At 44.0% G+C, this 24195-nt stretch overlaps 1 protein-coding gene across 2 annotated transcripts in view; it reads left to right on the top strand.

Annotated features, from left to right (window-relative positions):
* Positions 1 to 24195, top strand: part of SCTR (secretin receptor) — a 79338-nt gene that overhangs the window by 28327 nt on the left and 26816 nt on the right. For both annotated transcript variants that reach the window (XM_089662418.1, XM_089662419.1), the window contains exons 3-7: positions 1639 to 1671; positions 3605 to 3708; positions 11569 to 11666; positions 12892 to 13024; positions 17401 to 17554. In XM_089662418.1, the coding sequence (XP_089518544.1) occupies positions 1639 to 1671; positions 3605 to 3708; positions 11569 to 11666; positions 12892 to 13024; positions 17401 to 17554 (522 nt within the window). The remainder of the gene's footprint in view (positions 1 to 1638; positions 1672 to 3604; positions 3709 to 11568; positions 11667 to 12891; positions 13025 to 17400; positions 17555 to 24195) is intronic.

Below are 24195 nucleotides of genomic sequence, written 5' to 3' on the forward strand. Positions count from 1 at the left end.
TAAGTGTGACAGTGCTTGGCGCTGACACTGTGTTAGTAGGGTTATACATCACACAGGGTTCTCATTAATGCAGATTGAGAGGCTTCAGAATGTTGGTTTTCAGCAGAGCAAATTGGCTTTCTTGTTTTCTCCAGGGTTAGTAACTCCTGGATTGGGTTCCGGAGTCCAGAAGCTTTGCATAGTCTTGGGAAGGATGAAGCCTCTAACCCTGGGTCCAGGTCTTTCTATGTTACAAGAGAGTCAAAGAATCTACTAGGTGTGACAGTGCTAAGCCTTGGCATTGTGTTAGTAGACTTAAACCTCACACAGGGCTCTCATGGATGCAGAATGAGGGGCTCCAGAAAGTCGGTTTTGAGCAGAGAAAATCGGCTTTTCAGTTTTCTCTGGGATTTGTAACTCCTGAATTGTGTTCTGGAATCCAGAGGCTTTGAAAAGTCTTGGGAGGGATGAAGCCTCTAACCCTGTATCCAGGCTTTTCTATGTTACAATAGGAACAAGAATTTATTAGGTGTGACTGTGCTAGGCCCTGCCATGGTGTTAGTAGGATTAAACATCACACAGAATTCTGATGGATGCAGGTTGAGGGGCTCCAGAATGTTGGGTTTGTGCAGAGTTGGCTTTTCAGTTTTCTTTGTGATTTGTAACTCCCAGATTGGGTTCTGGAGTCTAGAGGCTTAGGATAGTGTTGGGAAGGATTGAAGCCCCTAACCCTAGATCCAGGTTCTTCTATGTTGCAAAAGAGATGAAGAATTTATTAGGTGTGACAGTGCTAGGCCCTGCCATGGTGTTAGTAGGATTAAACATCACACAGGGTTCTCATGGATGCAGATTTAGGTGCTCCAGAATGTTGGTTTTGATGAGAGAAAATTGGCTTTTCAGCTTTCTCCTGGATTGGTAGCTCCCAGTTTGGATTCTGGAGTCCTGAGGCTTTGAAGAGTCTTGGGAGGGATGAAGCCTCTAACCCTGAATCCAGGTTTTACTGAGGATCAGTAGGCTGTATGTCAAGGTGTGCACTGCCTTCATAATAAATGGTCTGAAATTGATGTGGGACTCCACCCAGGAGACAGGAGGTTTCTTGCCCAAGGGTGTGGGTCCATGGAGCGGGGAGCTGCATGAGGTTTACAGAGTATGCATGTAAGCACAGTGGTCTCTTGAGCTGGTCTTAAAGAACAGGCAAGGACCAAAGCTTGAGGCCAGAGTGAGCCAGGAGGCATTAGAGAGCGCATGAGTTCTTGTATAGCATTGAATGACAATGGCTGAACACCCCTGAGAGGGGGTGTAACCAACTGATGCATGTTGGAATTTTTACATAAAAGTGGTCCACAAGCCCTAAAATTCTATGTCCTGGGTGGCTTGAACTCACTGGGAAGCACTACACCTTGAGCAAAACCCCAAAATATCACAAAGGAAATCGTAGGATTCCTCATAATGGCCACAACAGGTGTCCAGACCCAAAAAAAACCTCCAACCTGTATGCCCACAAAGTCTACAAGAAACCTTTTTCATGAAGGAAGAACTGAAACATTTTAGGTGGACCAAATCGTTTACTGATATATAAAATATAAGTATACCTATATATGTATACATTTCCCTCTGTGTTCTTCTTTGATGTCTTAAAATGTTCTCTTTTGTTCTTAGAATCCCTTGACAACTTGGAAGAACTTCAGTCTGGTAAGGAAAGATTATTTCGGGATGGGCAATACAAGTTTTCGTACTCATTGTTGCATTACCATCTCTGCCGTATAATGACCCAATGACCATGCACTTTACAATCGAATGATACAATCTCCTTCACAGTTACCAGAACTATGTGTTATATCCATGGCTGGATTTATACTTTTGTGTCCCTTAGGTCTGCTACCTTGCGAGGTCAGCCCTCACCTCCCCAACAACTGCTATAACCTTGGTTCCCCTCCCCCTTCCCCCCAAATAAATCAGCACACATGTATTGTTCTATATAAACATTAACCACTTGCCCTCCAGAGGATTCCCCCCCTTCCTGACCAGGCCATTTTTTGCGATACGGCATTGTGTTACTTTAACTGACAATTGAGCGGTCATGCAACACTGCACCCAAATTAAATTTACATCTTTTTTTTCCACAAATAGCGCTTTCTTTTGGTGGTATTTGATCACCTCTGAGTTTTTTATTTTTTCCTCTATAAACAAAAAAGACCGACAATTTTGAAAAAAAAAACGTTTTGCTATTAAACATGTCCTGTATAAAAATGTTAAAAATCAAAGTTCGTCATAAATTTAGGCCAAAATGTATTCTGCATGTTTTTGCTACAAAAAATCCCAATAGGTGTATATTAATTGGTTTACGTGAAAGTTATAGCATCTACAAATGGCGGCATATATACTGGAATTACATTTTTTTTTTTAATTCTAGTAATGGCGGAATGGCGGACTTACAGCGGGACTGCGGCGGGCATTCTGACACTGGGGGGGGGGGCTGACTAACTGCCACTGACATCCCCAGTGACACTAATACAGTGATCAGTGCCACTGATCACTGTATTAATGACACTGGGCAGGAAGGGGTTAACATCTGGGGTGATCAAAGGGTTAACTGTGTGCTGTGTGTGTTTTACTATGTAAGCATTCTGCTTTGTATTGGTCTGCTATGCAGAGCCATACAAAGCAGCAAGCTGGTGCTGACAGGGGAGAGATCTGTATTATGAACATACAGACCTCTCCTCTATCAGTATTCCTTGGTGATCGCAGGGTGCTGGCGGGGAATCTCTGTCCGGGACCCGGTGATTGACAGCTGTAGCCGCCAATGGCAGCGCGTGATTTTGCGCAGCCCTGCCACCCTGTAGCAGTACTTCTGCTATAGGGCGGCTGGAAAGTGGTTAATTTTTAAGCGGGGCGGACTGACCATTTGGAAACTCGGGCACTGCCCGAGGGCCCAGGGTCAGTAGGGGGCCCCATGAGATGCCCCTGGTACCTTTTTCATAGGCTTTTTTGAGTTTGGGCAAGGACACAGGGGCCCCATGATCCCCTATTGCCCAGGGGCCCCATGAGTTGTCAGTCCGCCCCTGTTTATTAGAAATAACTGATGCAGCCAGAAACACATCTGTAAAGAAAGAATATTGTACTACAGTCTAGATGGCTTAGTGTTAAATCCAGCCCTGGTAATATTCGGTCTTCTTATAAAACATTCATGGACAAAATGTCAAAAGCACTGATTCAAGCTGGCCGAAATGTACCCAAAATTTTATCATAAATTAGTTCCTATATCAACAGGTCCATCCAGTTGCCAAAATGCATTATATTTTCTCATTGAGGTATTTCAGAAGGCTATACCGCATCTTGGCCGCTAGATGGAGCTGATGATATCGGAATGAATCTATTAGAGAAAATACTGGGAAATTTTGGAAACATTCTGCCAACAATTGTTTTATAAATAGATCCCTACATGTTGTGTAAGGATTTACTTTTACAGTCAGTTTATATACAAAGCAGGCCAGCCCCTTGCACTCCCATTGTAACTGTGCAAATTTTAAATGATGTAACAGACAAAATTTCAAATATAATCTATATTAACCAGTTTTCAGTTTTTCAGTTTTGCAAAATGCTTGTTTTTTTTTTATGTTCACAGAAGGAATTATCAGCAGAAACTGTACAGAGAACGGCTGGTCAGATCCCTTCCCTCATTACTCTGATGCGTGCGGCTTTGATGTTAATGAGACCGGACCCGACCAGGTAACCATCAGAAGAGAGTCCTCAAAAATTCAGCTGATCTTTCCTCTGTCATATAGTCTGCTCACAGGGGGCAGGGTGGGGGTGGGGGCATTAGAGTATTTAGGCTTTGTGCTGCTCTAGGCAACACAAAAATCATCTGCCCCCACGGACACCGACCAACACCACCAAGCAGCAACAGCCTCACTTGGATGCCACCTGGTTCCCATGGCATTCATGCCCCTTCTTTCATCACTTCTTCTGGGGGGAGGTGCTGCCCCCCTGAAAACTGCTGCCCTAGGCAAGTGCCTTGTTTGCCTGGTGGGGGAGGTGGGGGAGGGGTTACATTTAGGAAGGACAGGTGGGAGACTGCTGTATCCTACCCTCCCCCCATCCAGGATAGACATACTCTATGGAGCAAATATGTTACCCTTACCAGCACAAAGTCTTCCTATGATTGCTTAAAGTGGTTGTAAACCTCAGACATGAAGTAGGAACAAAGCAGATCCCTCTATAATGTGTACTTCTCTCTATCCAGAGCATTAAGTGCAATTTCTGTCTGCTTCTTCCTTTCTCTGCTATCTTCATGAATCGCTTACATTTTCCTGACAACAAGAGAAAAATGATGACAGGGGAGGGAACTTCAACACACAACCTGTGACTGACAGACTCAGCTCTGTTCTCATGTGCTGTGTGAAGGAGGGTGTGCCCCTGTCATCCAATCAGCTCTTAGAGCTCACCTCACTGAGCTCTGCAGTGTGTAACTTCAGATCCCTGACCCCTTTTTTTGGAACTCTCAGACAAGCTTTATAAATTCTGCACTTGATGGATGTAGAGAGGATAGCAGATAGGAGGATGTGTTTCATCTATGTGTATCATCTGAGGTTTGCCACTTCCCTGGGCTGGGTATATGTAAGGGTTTACAACCACTTGAAATGTTACCTCTGGGATGGCGAAACAAATGCACTTACCTTGCTGTTCATGTATCACTTACAGTATACCTAAAGCCAGGTTTATATTTCTGTCTGTGCCTCCATTAGTGAGATACATCCTTTCTATTTGTCCTGTCTACCGTTATCATTGTCTCTAGTTAGCTAGGGGGAGCTAACTAGTTTTTTTTTTTAGATAGAAAGGCTGAGTAGCAGCCTGGGCATGAGTCAGCCAGGTTATTAGAGGGCTGAGGGCTCTGCAGGTCAGTTCCTTGATGCCACCCTCTGTCTCTAGAACTCAGTGGATGGGGGTGAGGAAGGGCTAACTTGCACACTTAAGGGACATTGGCCAATCCCCAAGCAGGAGGCTTGGCAAGGGGCCAGGGCAGCCTTTAAGTGTGAGAGAGCCTCCTCAGCAGCAGAAGAGTTTGGGTGGAAGATGTAGGAGAGGCTGAGATGCAGGAGCCTGGGAGGAGGCCCAGTGAGAAGTGGCCTACCTACAGGCTGGGACCTGGAAAGGAGGATCACGTAGCTTCACTGGTCACCAGAGAGCAGATCGCCTGTGGAGCCAGGGAAGGAGCCAGCCCAGTAGAAGGCCTGAAGGCAGCCAACAACCCAACAAGCTCACAGGAGAGGACTGAGTAAGTAATCCCACACCCCCTGGGCTGGATAACGGGAGGGGGCATTCTGGTGAGAAACCTGACTAGCCCCCATCTGGGACTGTTTGATCTAAGGAGACAGATTCTGGGTCTCCTTGCCCAGGGATTCCCTCAGGCAGAAGGGTGAAGAAAGGGATTCTGGGTTCAGGGCCCTGAATAAGGGGGTACCACTGGTCCTCCTGTACAGGGCCCAGACCAGCAGGGGGGCCCAGGCAGCTGGGTGAATCAGATGTGGGTAGGGAGAATGATCGGCACAGCGGGAGGAAGGGGGGGGGTAATTGCTGGAACTGATCCCTTGTATGGCTCTCTCTGCAGCACCTCCCGGTGCACCATACATTTCCCCATGCTACCCAAGCCCCCCTCCATGTGCCCCCCCACCCCCGTAATGCTGCTGGCTTTTCTCCTCTTCTTCCCAGCTGCAAACACACTATAGGATCTTTGTGATGAATAATGGGGGGAGGGTCCGTAAATATGTCACATTTACCAACCCATCTTTTCCTGAATGAACACAACGAGTGATTAGTACCGATCGCTCACTCTGTTTATTCATAAGTGAAGCATAGTAAACTGTGTTTATTTGCGGGCCCTGTCACATTGACTGTATGGGGCCCCGTGGTTTCTGACAGCAGCCCTGTCTGGGGTGATACACCAGGAGAGGCTGGAGAGCTCTCCAAGAAGAGAATTTTCTGTGCTTGGACTAGTGCATAGTTGCTAAGGAGTTTGTCCTCAATTGCAGTTCCTTTGGGCATCCCATATACCCCTCAACCCCATCCAAGTTTAAAACCCCATAATAAAACTTAAACAAGGATTGTTTACTATCTCAAGTGTGCAAGCTGAAAGAAAAGACGTGTTGCCTGGCTCTGCACGACCGTAGTGGGACCCAAAACTCAGCGACTTCTAAGGGGGTAGAGCTAAAATTGAAAGTGCATGCAAAAAATTATCCCAAATTTTGGGTTCTCCCCAGAATGGTAATAAACCAGAAATCTTTGAAGGAGGACACTAGTTCTGGTGGCAACCATCAAGAATAATCCCAGTAATGTATCAAATATGTTTATTTCTTCTGACCGTCACCTCCATCTAGTGTCTGTAATGCGGTATTGTCCTGATTGAGGCATTTCAGGACAATATTGCCACTAGCTGGGGCTGTCAGTCACACAAAACAATAATATATTAGAAAATATTAATATAGTTAAACCCCGAGTGTATTTTTTCAGCAAGAACACATTTAGGAGTCGATTTATAAAACATTTGTCACACAAATGTCAGAAATATTTGTGCAAACTGAACTAAATTTCATGATATGTTTTCAAACTGATTAAAGTGTAACTAAAGGCAAAACTTTTTTTTTTAGTTTTGGAAAGAGAGGCAGGGGATTATAGCTCCTGTCAGTTTTTATTGCTGTCTGTGCCCCCATTAGGGAGATCCACCCTCTCTATTTCTCCTGTTTACTATTATTATTGAAAGTGAAAGAAAATTCCAAATTTTGGGTTGACACCAGAGCAGGAATAGAGGGGGATTCTTCCAATGGGGGCACTAGTTCTGATGACAGCCGGGGACTTTTGAAGGGATTTCCTCTCATTTCTTGTTTTGGCAATGGGACGGGAAGTGAAGGGAAATGTTCCTAATGGGACACAGAAAGCAAAAAAATAAATAAATAAAAATCTGACTGGGGTTATAACCCTCCTGTAACGGCAATGCTGGGTGCAATAACTAAAAGCAAGTCATATATACACACACAATCAACAGGTAGTCATACACACAGGTACTTTTAATCAGCATTTAAACCATTACATATTCTACACATGTGAAAGACCATCTACCCAATGAATACCTGCCCTGGCACATCATAGCATTCACCCAGCACTCCAAGAAATAACAGAATCCAATTGCAATATTCTTGCACTGTCAAAACCTCCACCTTTATTATCACACGACACACAGGAGGATATATCATATGGTCATCACAATCTGCATAATAACACACACCAATAATAATGTGAGAATTACAGCATGACATAGACACATCATTTGACAGTGTCAGAGCACAGAATTAATACATTACCACAGCTATGTGGAAGAGGAAAGGAACAAATCCTATCAGAACCATACTGCCCAGGGGGTCATGGGGAAGCCGTAAGCACGACCGATTGATGAGCCCATATAGCCTTGGCAAAAGTCCCAGCATCAGAGCGTCCTCTGGCAACCAGGGGGGCCTTCCATAATCGATCTCACCCGGACCTCCGATTTTAAACCATTTTCCTGGCAGCTGTCCAGTAGTGGGCGGGCGCCACACCCACCACAGAAGGAGCTAGCAGAAGGGTTCCACAAGGACAACAGAGTCACGCATATTGATCCCACATCTTTATCTGAAAAGTCACACTTTTGCTCCAGTTCAGCTTCTTATCTACCCTAAACTTCTTCTCATCTACCCCAAACTTCTTCTTATCTACCCCAAACATAAGGATTTCTAACTTCACAAGCAAGTAGACATTTTTAAACAGGCTTTTATCTTCTAATATGACATACTAGATGTCACAAACACGTTCAGTTTCCATAAACACGGTTTTATCTTGCTCTAAGCAGAATGTCTTCTGACTCTGTTCCTTTGGCTTAGAGAGATAACACCAGTCACCTCTCATGCTCCTGGCATTTGGGCAACAATGCTTTATTGTAAAAATTACCCAAGAAACCAAGTTTCCAAGGTCAACACATTTCAAAGGCATTGCACATCCCTTGTTCTATCCAGAACAGGGGCGGACTGACCATTTGGAAACTTGGGCACCGCCCGAGGGCCCGGGGTCAGTAGGGGGCCCCATGAGATGCCCCTGGTACCTTTTTCATAGGCTTTTTTGAGTTTGGGCAAGGACACAGGGGCCCCATGATCCCCTATTGCCCGGGGGCCCCATGAGTTGTCAGTCTGCCCCTGATCCAGAATGAAAAAAAAATGCTTTTAGTTCTACTTTAAATTATGTACCTTGCTATGTATTATAGTGCCTTGAATATATTGTTAAAAATGACAAAAATACTTTTAAATAAAAATTATTTGGGAAAAAACAATAGTCGGGACAATAGCAAAAAAGAGTGATTTTGGAAAAAATTTACTTTGTTGTGAGATTGCTGATTTTGCAGCCTAAAATGCTTAGGTGGTATTATCAGCTGTATCTATGTAAAACCTTTATCCTAAAAGCAAAAAAAATACTGCTTATAAAGTGTTGTCTGAAGTTCAGCTTTTTTGTTAGTCAAGTCTATTTAAATCTGCTAGTCCATCTAACACTCCCCTCCCCCCAGACTGAAAATCCTTCTGTCCAAGGGTAGCTATGTTGCTCCTCCGTAGATACAGCGAAGGAGTGATTGTAGCCATCCTAAAATAGGTGCGTTACTGGCCAATCACCATATAAAAATAAAAGTATAAAAGACTAAAAAAAAAAGAAGAAATTGAAAGCACTCACTGCATCCAACGATTTGTAAGCTAGAATATATAATACATGTTTGTTATTGGGTTTAGTTACACTTTAATTTTGTGGCGTAAGGATAATAAGGAATGGAGTCACAAAGAATAAAAGCATTTGGGCATGCAAAAATGGTCTTTGCTTTTTTAAAACTTTACTTGTAAGCAGGTGCAGTTAGCTAGTTTGTACTTGTAAGCAGGTGCAGTTAGCTAGTTTGTACTTGTAAGCAGGTGCAGTTATCTTGCCTGCCACTAGGTGGCTCTATTCCAGAATAGTGTCTGGTTACAGAGGATAGTGTCATCAGGTGCTAGGTCCCTTTACGCTAGAGCCCTCCTGTGATAATGTAATGGGTGTGTCCAGGGGCTGACTGAAAACTCATGGGGCCCCCGGGCAATAGAGGATCATGGGGCCCCTTTGTCCTTGCCCAAACTCAAAAAAGCCTGTGAAAAAGGTTCCAGGGGCATCTCATGGGGCCTCCTACTGACCCCAGGCCCTCGGGCAGTGCCAGAGTTTCCAAATGGTCAGTCCGCCCCTGGGTGTGTCAGTGCCCACATATAAACCAGATTGGGTAGAGCCCTACTGCAGTCGTTGCATGCGAGCCAGAAATCCCTACCGGCATGCGGATGTAGTCCACTAAGTGCAGGCCATGGACAGGGCTGGAGGACAGGGAGAGGTAAACCTGCATACCGTAGAGCCAGCTGTAGACACCCTGACTCTTATGGTGGAGGCGGCTAGAGCAGTTTGTAAAAGGCCTTTCAAGCCAGGCCAAGTGTTCCCTGGAGTGAGGTTCTCCCCCTGGAGACCTGGAAGAATTGTACACAAGCCAGAGGTGAACTATAGGGATCCTGCCTCAGAGTTGTGAGCTGGACATAGAATGCCTAAGGCAAACCAGAACCCACTGATTGAGTACTAGTAACCCTGGGAAGGAAAGAGACTGAGTAAAGGAAGATGGCGTACTGGAAATATACAGTTTGCTGCTTTCACATTTGACTGCTGCAAATCATCCACTTTAGTGTATTGACAAAATGCTGTCAATTCACCCCAGATAGTATGTCTATGTGATGCGACTATACACTTACCGGCCACTTTATTAGGTACACCTTGCTAGTCCCGGGTTGGGCCACCTTTTGCCTTCAGAATTGCCTTCATTCTTCGTGGCGTTTTCTCTTTATCGGACCATTCTCTGTAAACCCTAGAGATGGTTGCGTGTGAAAATCCCAGTAGACCAATAGTTTTTTTTAAATACTCAGACCAGCCCATCTGGTATCAACAATGATGTCATGTTCACAGTTACTTAACCACTTCCCGTCCTGCCGTTGTATATAAATGGCCGGACAGTGGCAGTGCAGGGTCGGTTGGCCGTTTATACACGGCCTCTCTGCACCCTCCTTGTGCGTGCTCCCTGCTTGTGCGCTCTCGACACAGTATCACAGTGGATCGGTGGAACACCGATTGTTGGACGGGACCTCTGTGCGAGGTCCCGATCATATGATCACTGATTGGCCAATCAGTGATCACATGCAAAGTAGTAAGCAAGATGTCACTTCTGACATCATTGCTTACTACGTGTGAAATCTGTGAATGATCACAGAGGTCACATGGTACAAAGCTATTCACAACAGCCTTGTACCGTGTGACAAGCTGTGACCAATCACAGCTCACACAGTAGTTCTCAATGGCTGCAAGAATGCAGCCAGAGAGAAGGAGAAATGATTGCTTTTACAGTCTTTATGGGTGTAAAAACAATCAGTGTAAAAAAAAATAAAAAATCTTCATCACCCCCCACAAGTAGTACAGTGTCACCATGGTGACACTGTACTGCTAGGGTGACAATATGTAAAAAATAAAACAAAAAAACATAAATAATAATATAAAAAACAAAAAAAATTAAAAAAAAACTTTAAAATTATAATTTTTGGTTATAAACTAATTTGGGTTATATTTTTTTATTACTAAAAAGATAACAAAATAAATTTTGGCCACAATTTATGATGAAATATTATTTATTTGCAAAATTGTATAGGAAAAACCCTTTTTTTCAAAATTTTTAGATTTTTTCATTTACACATTTAAAATAAAAATCCCAGTGGTGAATAAATACCACCAAAATAAAGCTTTATCTGTCTCAAAAAAAAGCTAAAAAATTCATATGGGTACAGTGTTGCATGACCGCGCAATTGTCATTCAAAGTGTGATAGCGCTGAAAGCTAAAAATTGGCCTGGACAAGAAGGGGGTAAAAGTGTCCGGACTGGAAATGGTTAAATCCCCTTTCTTCCCCATTCTGATGCTCAGTTTAAACTTCAGAAAGTCGTCTTCACTATGTCTAGATGCCTAAATGCATTGAGTTGGTGCCATATGATTGGCTGATTAGCAATTTGGGTCACCAAGCAATTGAACAGGTGTACCTAATAAAGTGGCTGGTGAGTGTAAATGTCATCTAAAAGTAACTTTAGTAAAGAGCATCAAAACTGTCTTTCTGTGTGGACATTCCTTCCTTGGGATACAAAGGTTAATGGCCAAGAATGTCAGGAGAGGGCCTCTGTCATGGAGATGGGCACAAGATGGCGGAGGGTTGATATCTCAAGCAGGAAGGTTGTTGTTCTGGTAGGAAGAAGCGGGGCAGGGACTTGTGCTCTTGGCACCAATATACAGCCAATCGCCAGCCCCCTTACATATTGAGAATAATTTATAGAGCCAGGTTAGGTGAATTCCGATATGCCATTTCTCTTCATAGTGCAGGAAGACCTTCAGGATCAGAAAATATCTATCTTCACGATACTGTGTTGCTTTGGGCCAAATTTCCATCCGCTATGTGTAAAGATAAAACCCTTCCCTCTCTTTCCCAGGACACCTACTTCCTGTCGGTGAAAGCCCTGTACACAGTTGGATACAGCACTTCCCTTGTGGCACTCACCACCGCCATGGTTATCCTGTGCCGCTTCAGGTACGTGTCCCGGGTGCCTTTCAACAGCTGCCCAGTGTTGGTTCACATCTGAGTCAAGAGGTTGGATGGCTGAATTGTGGTGTCACGGTTTATTGACCATAGAGAAAATATCATGGCGGAAAAACCTTTCTATGTTTACTTAAAAAAAGAAGAAAAAAAAGCAGACTCTGAAATCAAAATGGCGAAAGTCCAGAAAATGATTTAGACGAAAAAAAATATATGAGAAAAGCAAATACATTGTTAAAAACTATAGTATTTTAGTATGCATTCACCAATGCATTTGTTGCACATTATTCCCTTTTAGATAAGCGTCTGCAAGCTCCACTTATTTGCTCTCTCTTCCATCCCATATGGAAGAAAAATATATTTGAAGTATATTTAAAAAATATTTTTCCCAAATATATTGCCATATTTTATAAATGCTACAATTTTGGCCATATTCAATATATAGTATATTGAAATATACTGTATGTCTTTAAAAATCCAAATCTACATTTTTGGAATGCATTTACATATATATGTAAAAATATATGTTAAAATTACTTTTTATATGTTAAAAAAAATCTGAAGAATATATTTAAAAAAAATATATTTTTAAACATATATTTTTTTCACATATAAAAAAGTAATTTTAACATATATTTTTACATATATTTGTAAACGCATTCCAAAAATGTAGATTTTGATTTTTAAAGACATACAATATATTTGAAATGTATTTTTAAAAATATTTTTCATATATTTTGTAATAAAAACACATTTCAACATGCAGTATATATATATACATATATTTATTGAAATATATTTTGAAATGTATTGAATATGGCCAAAATTGTAGCATTTCAAATACATGGCAATATATTTAGGAAGAATATTTAAAAAATATATTTCAAATATATTTTCCTTCCATATGGGATATATCAGAAGTAAAACGTGATAGAACCCAATAATCACATCCATAGAAACCACCACATGATGGTTGCTTGTGTTACACATTTTCAACTGGCTGCCAGTAGAAGTCTGTGGGTGCCTTAAAGTGGAATTCCACTCAACACCTAACTAATCCCAAACCTGCCACCAACCCCATTCTTAGACTATTCTATGTGCCCTGTAAAAGGAAAGATGTCTATACTTACCTATTCTGAGGGCTCTCCGGTCAGGTCACAGCTCCGGCTATTTTTTTTTTTTAATGCATTACTTAATAAACTTTATGTGTGTGTTCCAGGAAGCTTCACTGTACGCGCAACTTCATCCACATGAATCTTTTTGTGTCATTCATCCTCCGAGCCATATCGGTCTTCATCAAAGACGAAGTCCTCTACGCTGAACAAGACAGCAACCACTGCCACGTTTCCACTGTAAGTAGCGATAGGAACAGAATGATACATGTGCAGATATGATAAAACTACATAACTCCCACTTGGGTTGGCCCAAGACTTGAGTACTTGGACATTCAGTTACCTTGGTGAATCCCCTGGTCTGAGTTATGGTTTAGGTCAAATTAACAACGAATGTAAAGTATATATAAAGCACGTGTCCTCAATAGAAACACAAACAACAATAACAATCTCACAGATGTTCTACTGTTTCTCCAGATGTTGTGGACACCTGACCATTATATCTATATAAGCGTATTGGACATCCCATTACAAAACCATGACTAATAATATGAAGTTGTACCCCCTTTGTGGCTATACCAGCCTCCATTCTTCTGGGAAGGCTTTCCAGAGTGTGATTGTGGGAATGTGTGCCCATTCAGCAACAAAAGTTTTGTTGAGGTCAGGTGCTAATGTTGGACAAAAAAGACCGGGCTTCCAATTTATCCCAAAGATGTTCAGTAGGGTTGAGGTCAGGGCTCTGTGCAGGACACATGAGTTCCTTCACACCAAATTGGTAAAACCATGTCTTTCTGGAGCTCTCTTCATAAACAGGGGCGCAGTCATTCTGCAACAGAAGAGAGTCTTCGCCAATCTGTTCCCACAAGGTTGGAAGAGTGCAATTGTCTATAATGTCTTCATATGTTATAGCATTAACAGTGCCCTTCACTGGAAACATCTGAACTCAATTTTTTATGGTGTCCACATACACTCACCGGACACTTAATTCGGTGCACCTGTTCATTTGCTTGGTCACACAAATTGCTATTTAGCCAATCACATGGCACCAACTCAATGCATTTAGGCATCTAGACGTTGTAAAGACGACTTGCTGGAGTTCAAACCGAGCATCAGAATGGGTAAGAAAGGGGATTTACGTGACTTTGAATGTGGCATGGTTGTTGGTGCCACACATGCTGGTCTGGGTATTTCAAAAACTGCTAATCTACTGGGATTTTCATGCACAACCATCTCTAGGGTTTACAGAGAATGGTCAGAAAAACAAAGAGTATCCAGTGAGCAGCAGTTGTGTGGACAAAAATGCCTTGTTGATGTCAGAGGAGAATGGGCAGACTAGTTCGAGATGATAGAAAGGCAACAGTAACACAAAAACCACTCGTTACAACCAAGGTTTGCAGAATACCATCTCTGAATGCACAGCATGTCGAACCTTGAAGCGGATGGACTACAGCAGCAGAGAACCATACCGGGTGCCACTCCTGTCAGCTAAGAATAGGAATTGGAGGCTACAATTCGCACAAGCTCACCAAAATTGGACAATAGAAGTTTGGAAAAACATTGCCTGGCCTAATGAGTCTCAATTTCAGCTGTGACATTTAAATGGTAGGTTCAGAATTTGCCGTAAACAGCATGAACGCATGGATCCATCCTCCCTTGTATCAACGGTTCAAGCTGGTGGTGGTGTAATGGTGTGGGGGATATTTTCTTGGCATTAGCAAGGTGTGGCCGGTGAGTGTATTTTGGACATAAAATTTAGGTGTGGTGGTCAGATGTTCACAGTCTTTTGGCCATAAAGTGTATATGGTTCCTAGATGCCAGACTGATACTTGTAGACCAGACCCTCATCTCTAATTCATGCTCCTCTCTTCCCATCAAGTCACCCTGGACTGTCTCAGATGCCTCTTTAGCAGGCTGAAATGTATGTACCTGTTCATCTTAGTGATGTTCTTTCATCACTTCGTAGGCAACATCAGATCTTGCAAATTGTCCAGAGGAGAGCCTAGCACTCTCATACACCACAGGCAGGACTTGAGCCTTTGTGGACCTTTTTCTATAAAATGAGATTTACATAGTTACTGGTAGTAGGTCTTGCCACAGGAGAAAATTTATTATTATTGAATGCTTTCCACTACACTTCTAATATCTTTCTTTTGGTCTACAATTCCCTTCTTGGGGATCACTGCCATAATCTCCTCCTAGACACTGCCACCAGTAAGTGATTGGCCTTCAAAAGACTTTAGAAGACTTTAGAATGAGCTTGTTCTTCCAAAGCCAAATATAGTGAACTGAATTCTCCTTGTACCCTGTTAAATGAACATCTTATACAGAAGTAGTCTATTCCAAGAAGCTCCATCTGGAAGCAGACTGATCCAGGAAAGACTTGATGGTTGACTCAGAGTAATCTGAAGGCACTTTATTTCCAAAATGTCAATCGGCAGCAAGTGTAGGCACCTGCATCTTAAGTAAGGTAACCGACAGTGAAGCCTTGCCGCTTCACAGCCGGTTTCCACCAACACATGCGCGAGTCATGCTGCTCTTTGTGAATGGCCCTGGAGAAGTTCTGCTTGTTTACATACTCCCCCCTCCACTGCCACATTTGGCACTTTTTTGGGGGGGAGGGGGAAGGGGGTACCTGGTTTTGACAGGTACCAGCTCCCATTTCTGGTCAGAGCAGGAAGGATACATCACAGGTCCCAGAAGACTGCAGGACCATTCAAAAAGCACAGTATGACTTGCACATGCGCAGTAGGACCTTACCTAACATGCCAATGCCTGCACCTAAAGCTGAATGAAAAATCGGCTTTGGTAAAGACATCACTGGATCCCTGGACAGGTAAGTGTCCTTATATTTAAGTCATTAGCTGCAGTGTTAATAGTTGCTGAATTTTATTTTTAGGGGGGGAGTCTGCAGCTCTTCTTCCCAGAAACTCCCTAGAAGGATCCTATGGTTGGGCAAAGAAAAGTCATATTTGGCCTGCTCATCTACTTTTCCTGCGACCTTAACCAGGAGCAATGGATAATGTGGAGTTTCATTCAAGCTCTTTCAAATAAATAAATTGATGTAGAATGCAGCAACCCATTCAGTGCAGAAGGCAGGAGCCCAGGGACCTGTCTTCAGACAGCCTATGACCCTGGTTCCAAACAGGGCAGCATTCGGCCACTTGACATATGATGTGCTGCCCTCAGATCTCGGCAGTCTGCAGTAAGATTTCTGATTAGAGTAATAGCATTGATCTCTATTAGCCTCATGTATCATGTTCCCAGCTTTGTATTGTCTTCTGCGGCATATCCCTCCCAGCCAGCAGTGTATCCTGTCCACACTCTCTGACTCTCATTTCCTCTATTAGTTCTGCAGTCTCTCACAGTCCTATCAAGTATTACATTTATTGAAAATTATGTACAGCCCTTGGGTAAAGGGGGACAGGGGATACAAGGCAGGACACGGTTAAGTTATAGTTGGTCAGAAAGGCAGTCACTTACCGGATTGGAGAGTTTACGGAGAGTAAGTGGAACTGCTGGGGGTACATGAGAAGGAGACCCAAAGAGCAGCAGGATCCTTGGGAGATGTGGACGTGAAGGAATCTTCCCACCCTCCCACCCTGCTGTTGCTTATTTTTGTTTGGGCTCTAGGGCCTTTGGCAGTTGGGGTCTTTGGAGGCAATAAACTTTTTCGGAACAGTTCTTAGCAGGTACCCATCTAAGGCATGGCGTCCTCTGTTGGATCCCAGTTAATGGGGTATTATCTGGGAAGTGGTAACAGGTTGGTATCTGCAGAGAAGTGGGTTTAACCTCGAGCCGGTGTTTTGCGGCCGAGGATCGTGAAGTAGTAACACAGATACACAACCTGATGTTGGTTCTCAAGTGCCTCCCAAGACTGGCAACCTGTATGTTATGGCATTCGGTTTATGTATATGCTTTCTATTTTAAGGAATGTTATTTTGGTTTATTTGTTAATTAACGGCCAAGCTGGCCAATTTTCTCCAGATTGGGTCTTTGGTCACTCCTTAATTAGTATAAGTTGGGAAGGGTATCTATCTAAAATGCAGAGGGACTTGGAGACATATGGGTTACCCTAGTCATGTCAGGGGCCACATTTGAGGCCTCATTTAGCTGATAAGTTGACCACCACTGGCCTATAAGATTCACAGCCAGACAGCAAGGCCATTTCATTGACCATATACTCCTTTCACTACAGTTATGCAGCACAGTTTGGTCACTGACCTAGCCTGTTGAATAGACAATAAAAGAGTAGAAGTATATCACTGAGATCTTCATTCTTCTCACTCTGATCTCACCCAGTAGAACCTTATTGGCTCCCAAAGCTGCCCTTCCCTTTGTCTGTCCTACTGTAAAGGGGAAGCAGAAAGTTACTATAAAGACACATTGGGGGAGATTTACCAAAACTGGAGAGTGCAGAATCTGGTGGAGCTCTGTATAGAAACCAATCAGCTTCCAGATTTTATTGTCAAAGCTAAGCTAAATATGTTTATGTATGCCTTTGTGATAAGGACTGTGGATTGCAATCTCCTTGAGGACAGGGGGTGATGTGAATGTATGATATGGAAATACCTATAATAATAATGAGAATACTTACTAACGTCTTCTTCTAACACCAGGTGGAATGTAAAGCCGTCATGGTGTTCTTCCATTATTGCGTCATGTCCAACTATTTCTGGCTCTTCATTGAAGGACTCTACCTCTTCACTCTGCTGGTGGAGACGTTCTTCCCTGAAAGACGATATTTCTACTGGTACACAATCATAGGATGGGGTAAGTCTTTCCCTACAATAATATGTCTATAAAGAAGATTTCCAGGTATGGATATTTTTTTGCTTCGATCAATGTATGTATGTACGGGCCATACCTGTGGGATCCCTGTGGAAGCTGGAAATCAGTGTAGTAGGCAGTGATCTCTACTACACTATATTGCCAAAAGTATTGGTTGGCCGGCCTTTACACGCACATGAACTTTAATGCCCCCCCAGTCTTAGTCTGTAGAGTTCAATATTGAGTTGGCCCCGCCCTTTGCAGCTATAACAGCTTCAACTCTTCTGGGAAGGCCGTCCACAAGGTTTAGGAGGGTGTCTATGGGAAGGTTTGACCATTCTTCCAGAAGCACATTTGTCAGGTCAGGCACTGATGTCGGGGGAGGAGGCCTGGCTCACAGTCTCCACTCTAATTCATCCCAGAGGTGTTCTATGGGGTTGAGGTCAGGACTCTGTGCAGGTCAGTCAAGTTCCTCCACCCCAAACTCACTTATCCATGTCTTTATGGACCTTGCTTTGTGCACTGGTGCGCAGTCATGTTGGAACAGGAAGGGGCCATCCCCAAACTCTTCCCAGAAAGCTGGGAGCATGAAATTGTCGAAAATGTGTTGGTATGCTTAAGAATTCCCTTCACTAGAAGTAAGGGGCCAAGCCCAACCCCTGAAAAACAACCCCACACCATAACCTCCCCTCCACCAAACTTTACACTTGGCACAATGCAGTCAGGCAAGTACCGTTCTCTTGGCAACCGCAAAACCCAGACATGTCCATCGGATTTCCAGACAGAGAAGCGTGATTGGTCACTCCAGAGAACATGTCTCCACTGCTCACGAGTGCTTTACACCACTGTATCCGATGCTTTGCATTGCACTTGGTGATGTAAGGCTTGGATGCAGCTGCTCAGCCATGGAAACCCATTCCATGAAGCTCTCTACACAATGTTGTTGTGCTAATCTGAAGTCCACACCAAGTTTGGAGGTCTTTAGCTATTGACTCTGCAGACAGTTGGCGGCTTCTGCGCACTGGGCGCTTTAGCATGCGCTGACACCGCTCTATCATTTTAGGTGGCCTACCACTTGGTGGCTGAGTTGCTATTGCTCCCAGTTGCTTCCACTTTGTTATAATCCCACTAACAGTTGAGCGTGGAATATTTATTAGCCAGGAAATCTCAGGGATGGATTTATTGCACAGGTGGCCACCTATCACGGGACCACGCTTGAATTCACTGACTTCTGAGAGCGACCCATTCTTTCACCAATGTTTGTAGAAGCAGTCTGCATGCCTAGGTGCTTGATTGTATACACCTGTGGCCATGGAGGCGATTGGAGCACCTGAATCCGATGATTTTGAGGGCTGGCTTAATACTTTCAATATAGTGTAGCTCATGCCAAGAGGTTGCCCTGTTTGCTAAACACAGGAGTTTGGCCACTTGGAGAGATAGCTTTACATTTTTTACATTGAGTACAAAGCGTTCTCCGATTGGAGAGATGGGGTGGTGATGTTGCGCTGTCTACCTCTCCAGTGCTTTGAGAAAGGTAACTCATTCTCTGAATGGCACCCATTTCTAGTGGCCAACCTCCTGTGTACATAATGTAGCAGGGTAGCAGCTCAGCTCAGAGTCCGGAAACTATTGGAGGTCTGTCACGTACCTGGTGGAGATCAAGCCGGAGAGGTAGCTTCTCTTGCACCTCTTGTTCAACACCCCTGGTAGTGATGACAGGGAGTGTGGGGACACAGAGTGGCACGAGGGCCAGTGTAGCAAATAGCACCAGCTGAGGTTTGCAGGAAGCAGATGACCGTAGATCACCAGGCCGGAACTAGGAACTGGAACACGGTGACACTTGCTTGGCAGACGGGAGCACAGCCAGGACACAACCCAAAAGGTCATCAACAGCCAAGCAGCGAGGTACAGGAACATCAGGCAGAAATGGAGTCAGGATACAAGCCGAGGTCACAGTAGGCAGACAGAAATCCAAGGACAGATCGGAGCAGGCCAAGTCGTGCACAGGCAAGCAGGTATAGCATGTCAAGGTTCAGGTAAAGCAAGAACTAGCTGAAGACCACTCAGCAAGCCATCAATGCCAGAGTGCAGCTTAAATAAGACGTTTGGCACCAGTGCTCATACGTATGTGGTGCACGTGTGCATATGTTTTCTACACATGCTAATAGACTTGCGCGAGTGTGGCAATGCCTGTTTTGTATTGAGCTTTTGCTCAGAGTTATGAGCATGCACATTAGTATGAGCATGTGCCAGCCTTCTCCTTCCAACATGTACTGAGATTTACTTACAAGATCACTGGAGTAGTTTAATAGTAGTGACTACTACAGTGATTTCCAGTATAGGATTCCCACATTGTATTGTGTATACCTAGTTACCCTGGACCAAGCAGGAACATTGTAACTATGGAAAAATATCCATACCTGGAATTCTTCTTTAAATAGCTCTGGCATGTATACAAAATGTTGACATGAGCAGCATAGGCATATTAACCACTTCCTGTCTGGCTGCTGTATTTAAACGGCCAGACGGTGGCAGTCCAGGGGCGGGTTGCCATTCATAGACAGTGCCCACCAATTTGGATTGTGCGCGCTCCCTGGGAGCGCGCGGCACTGTGATCCGATGCCCACTGTGTCCTCCGAACACAGTGGAACACCGATCGCTCTGTGCGAGGTCCCAATCATGTGATCACTGATTGGCCAATCAGTGATCACATGAATAGGTGTAAGCAAGATGTGACTCCTGACATCATTGCTTACTACGTGTGAAATCTGTGAATGATCACAGAGATCACATGGTACAGGGCTAGTCACAACAGCCTTGTACCATGTGACAAGCTGTGACCAGTCACAGCTCTCACGGTATTTCTCAATGGCTGCAAGAATGCAGCCAGAGGGAAGGAGAAATGATTGCTTTTACAGCCTTTATGGGTGTAAAAGCAATCAGTGTAAAAAAAAAAAATCTTCATCACCCCCCACAAGTAGTACAGTGTTACTATGGTGACAGTGTACTGCTAGGGTGACAGTATGTTAAAAAAAAACCCATAAATAATAATATAAAAATAAAAATGTGAAAAAAACATTTTTGAAAAATTATAATCTTTGGGTATAAACTAATTTGGGTTATTTTTTTTTACTAAACAGATAACTGAATACATTTTGGCCAAGATTTATGACGAAAGATTATTTATTTGCAAAATTTTATAAGAAAAACACTTTTTTTCAAAATTTTTGGACTTTTTCATTTATATAGCAAAAAAAAAGAATAAAAATCCTAGTGGTGAATAAATACCACCAAAATATTTAACCAAAGTTTTATCTAACTTAAAAAAATGCTAAAAAATTGCATGACCGCGCAATTGTCATTCAAAGAGCGACAGCACTGAAAGCAGAAAATTGGCCTGGGCAGGAAGGGGGTGAAAGTGTCCGGACTGGAAGTGGTTAAAGTGTATCCAAACCCAAAAACAAAAATGTAATGTATTGCAGCATACAAGTCCTTAGATGTGCTGGCTGCATTAGTTCTCTTTTTTCTGGCTTTTTTCCCTTTACTTCACCTGGTGATCCTGTGAATAGAACACTTCGGGGTTGATTTACTAAAGGCAATTAGACTCTGCAAGTGCCGTTGCTCCAGAGCTTAGTAAATGAGCAGAAGCTCTGCTGACTTCTATCATCCAATCATGTGCAAGCAAAAATTGTTTTGTTTTTTTTTTTATTTTCCTTGCATGTGATTGGGTATTCTTGGCAAAGTGAAGCTTTACCTCATTTACTAAGCTCTGGAGCAACTGCACTTGCAGAGTGAAATTGCACTTTGCAAAGTGCACAGTCTAATTGTCTTTAGTAAATCAGCCCCTTCCTTTCCTAGCTTGACAATAGTCTCTCACTGTACATGCTTTGGCAAACACCGGCTCACGTTATAATGTAACTCCACTTTTGTTGAGAAAAACCAATCTCCTAGGGCCAGGGGCGGACTGACAACTCATGGGGCCCCCAGGCAATAGGGGATCATGGGGCCCCTGTGTCCTTGCCCAAACTCAAAAAAGCCTATGAAAAAGGTACCAGGGGCATCTCATGGGGCTCCCTACTGACCCCGGGCCCTTGGGCAGTGCCCGAGTTTCCAAATGGTCAGTCCGCCCCTGTCTAGGGCTGATCTATATACATTGCAGGGATTTTAACAAACCATGAAGCAGATTCCTACCTTTTGTTCCTCTTGAAAAAATAGCTGTTTGTTTCACCGTGTCCTGTGCAGACCAATTCTGATTGGGAGGGTCTGTGTCAAAGACCCCAGATCTAGCCGCGATCGCGCACGGGTTTGCGCATGCGCAGTGTGCCCGGCCGCAGTAGCGTGCGAGCATTGGGACCTGGGCAACCGCGACGGCAGCGGCGCTCGCCGTGTGGTCTTACCTGTATCCTGTGTTCCTGAAGATTAGATTGCTTTGTTGCTGACCCTGCCTGACCTTTGATGTGCTGATTGTCTCCTGCTTTGAACCTTGGCTTGCCTGACCATTCTCCTGTCTTATCCCACACGTTTTGATCTTCTGTTACCAAACCCGGCTTGTGACCAGTTTATCCTTCTGTCTACTGTTTTGTACCGTGCTGCCTCCACCGCTACCGACCCGGCCTGCCCGACTCTGCTCTTTCTACCTCCTCACATCAGGCTCTCATCTGCTGTACACCTCCGGCAAGTGCTTCTACCACAGCTGGGAGCACCCAGGGGCCGCGACCCGGTTCCGGCCTGCTCCAAGTCCATCCCCACCATCAGGGGCCCTGGTGAACAAGCAGGTCGGGGCTTAGACTCCGCGCCTTGGGGAATTCCGGTCTGCGGAACTCCAGAGGCTACCGCCGGCAGGTCCCTAACAGTCTGTTTCATTATAATCACCTGGTGCACTCTCTGAGTTTTGATGAGAGAGGTTGCAGGGTCTGCATCCCTTTAGAAAAATGTAATTCTCGAGAGGGCGGGGCGGGGAGAGTTAATCTCCCCGCAAATTTTATTCTAGTTGCAGGGTGTGTCTAAAATTTTACTTATCTTACCCGAGACTTCTGGGATAATTGGCCTGCGGTTGTATTGGGGTAATTAAATACAAATTCCTCCATTTGGCTGAAAAAAAATCCCACAAAAAACAGACATTCAGGAGGTGGAAGTACACCTGGAAGCTTCTGCTACACCATCTGCCACATATCACTTTTCGGAGGGGTGGTAGAGGCTGACACCCATGTAAATAAGAACCCAGGGATTTACTGCTTTGCAAGATGCTGTCAGCCAGTCCTGTTTAGAGGAAGAGACATTAGAATGATGACCTCATTAGTCTGCTGCTTCTCCTTCATTATCCAATCACAGACCTGGGGCAGGTTGGTGACCGTATTGTAACTGGCTAATGGCAGTAAGAAGTGAGGTCACCAACCTTCCTGTGCTGTCTTGTGTGGATCACAAGATTGGCTGACAAACATCCGCAATCCATTGGTACAGAGCACAGTTTCAGTGTATGTGTGTATTTATCTGTGTGCCCAGAGTTCAGCGTGAACATTGGTAGTCACTTAAAATTCTCCACTTCCTAATTATCATCATCGCCCCAAGTTTGAAGAACGCAGCTCGCTGCTCCTCGGCACGCGTTGAAGGATTTCACGTTAAGAACCCTTTAAATAATTCATCTAGTGGAGAGATTGTAGAGAGTGCAGCGCTGTATGACATAAATTTGCATTTTAATTACAAGCCTCATATCAAACGCCGGGCTCCTGCCATGCTCGATTTCTGCTGCCGATCTGACTGCCGCTCCGGCTTTGTATTTCAAAGAAAATGCTGCCGTTCCTGATTTTCTAGAAGCCGTGTTTCTTCATCCACTGGGGGCTCTTGTCATCGGGTGACTTACAATTATTTTTTAATGCTGCTTTGACTTTCAGGTGTTGGGTGAAAGCATCTGTGCGTGATGTGCTTTCATCAATTATTACCGACTAGCCTCCTTTATGGTGTCACTTCACCGCTGAATATTTACCGAGAATGTCGTTAGTACAGTATAATGACACCAAGTCTGTGAAATGCCAACATAGAATGGAACAACATCCATCCGTACAAAATGCTTGGAGGGGTTCAGAGCAGGGGCGGACTGACAACTCATGGGGCCCCCAGGCAATAGGGGATCATGGGGCCCCTGTGTCCTTGCCCAAACTCAAAAGAGCCTATGAAAAAGGTACCAGAGGCATCTCATGGGGCCCCCTACAGACCCCGGGCCCTCGGGCAGTGACCGAGTTTCCAAATGGTCAGTTCACCCCTGGTTCAGAGTAATTCCTCTCCTTTTCTTCCTTTCATCCTTTCCTTTCTACCTTCCTTCTTTCCTGTCTTCTTCAATCCTTTCCTTTCCTCCTTCCTTCCTTTCTTCATCCCTCTCCTCTCCCCTCCTTTCCCTTTTCTCTTCTTCCTTCATCCTTTCCTTTCTTAATTTCTTCCTTCATCCTTTCGTTTCATTTCCTTTCCTTTTATTTCCTTTCCTTTCCTTTCCTGTGTTGGGTAAAAACACCTGTGTGTGATGTTCTTTCATCAATTATTACCAACTCTTCTCCCCTCCTCTCCTCTCCCCTCCTCTCCTTTCCCCTCCTCTCCATTCCTTTCTTCCTCCCTCCCTTCCTTCCTTCCTTCCTTTTTCCTCTTTTCCTTTC

Source organism: Staurois parvus, unplaced genomic scaffold (genome assembly GCF_062004578.1).
Source record: "Staurois parvus isolate SC_StPar_1 unplaced genomic scaffold, SC_StPar_1.0 ptg001469l, whole genome shotgun sequence".
In the NCBI taxonomy this organism is placed as follows: domain Eukaryota; kingdom Metazoa; phylum Chordata; class Amphibia; order Anura; family Ranidae; genus Staurois; species Staurois parvus.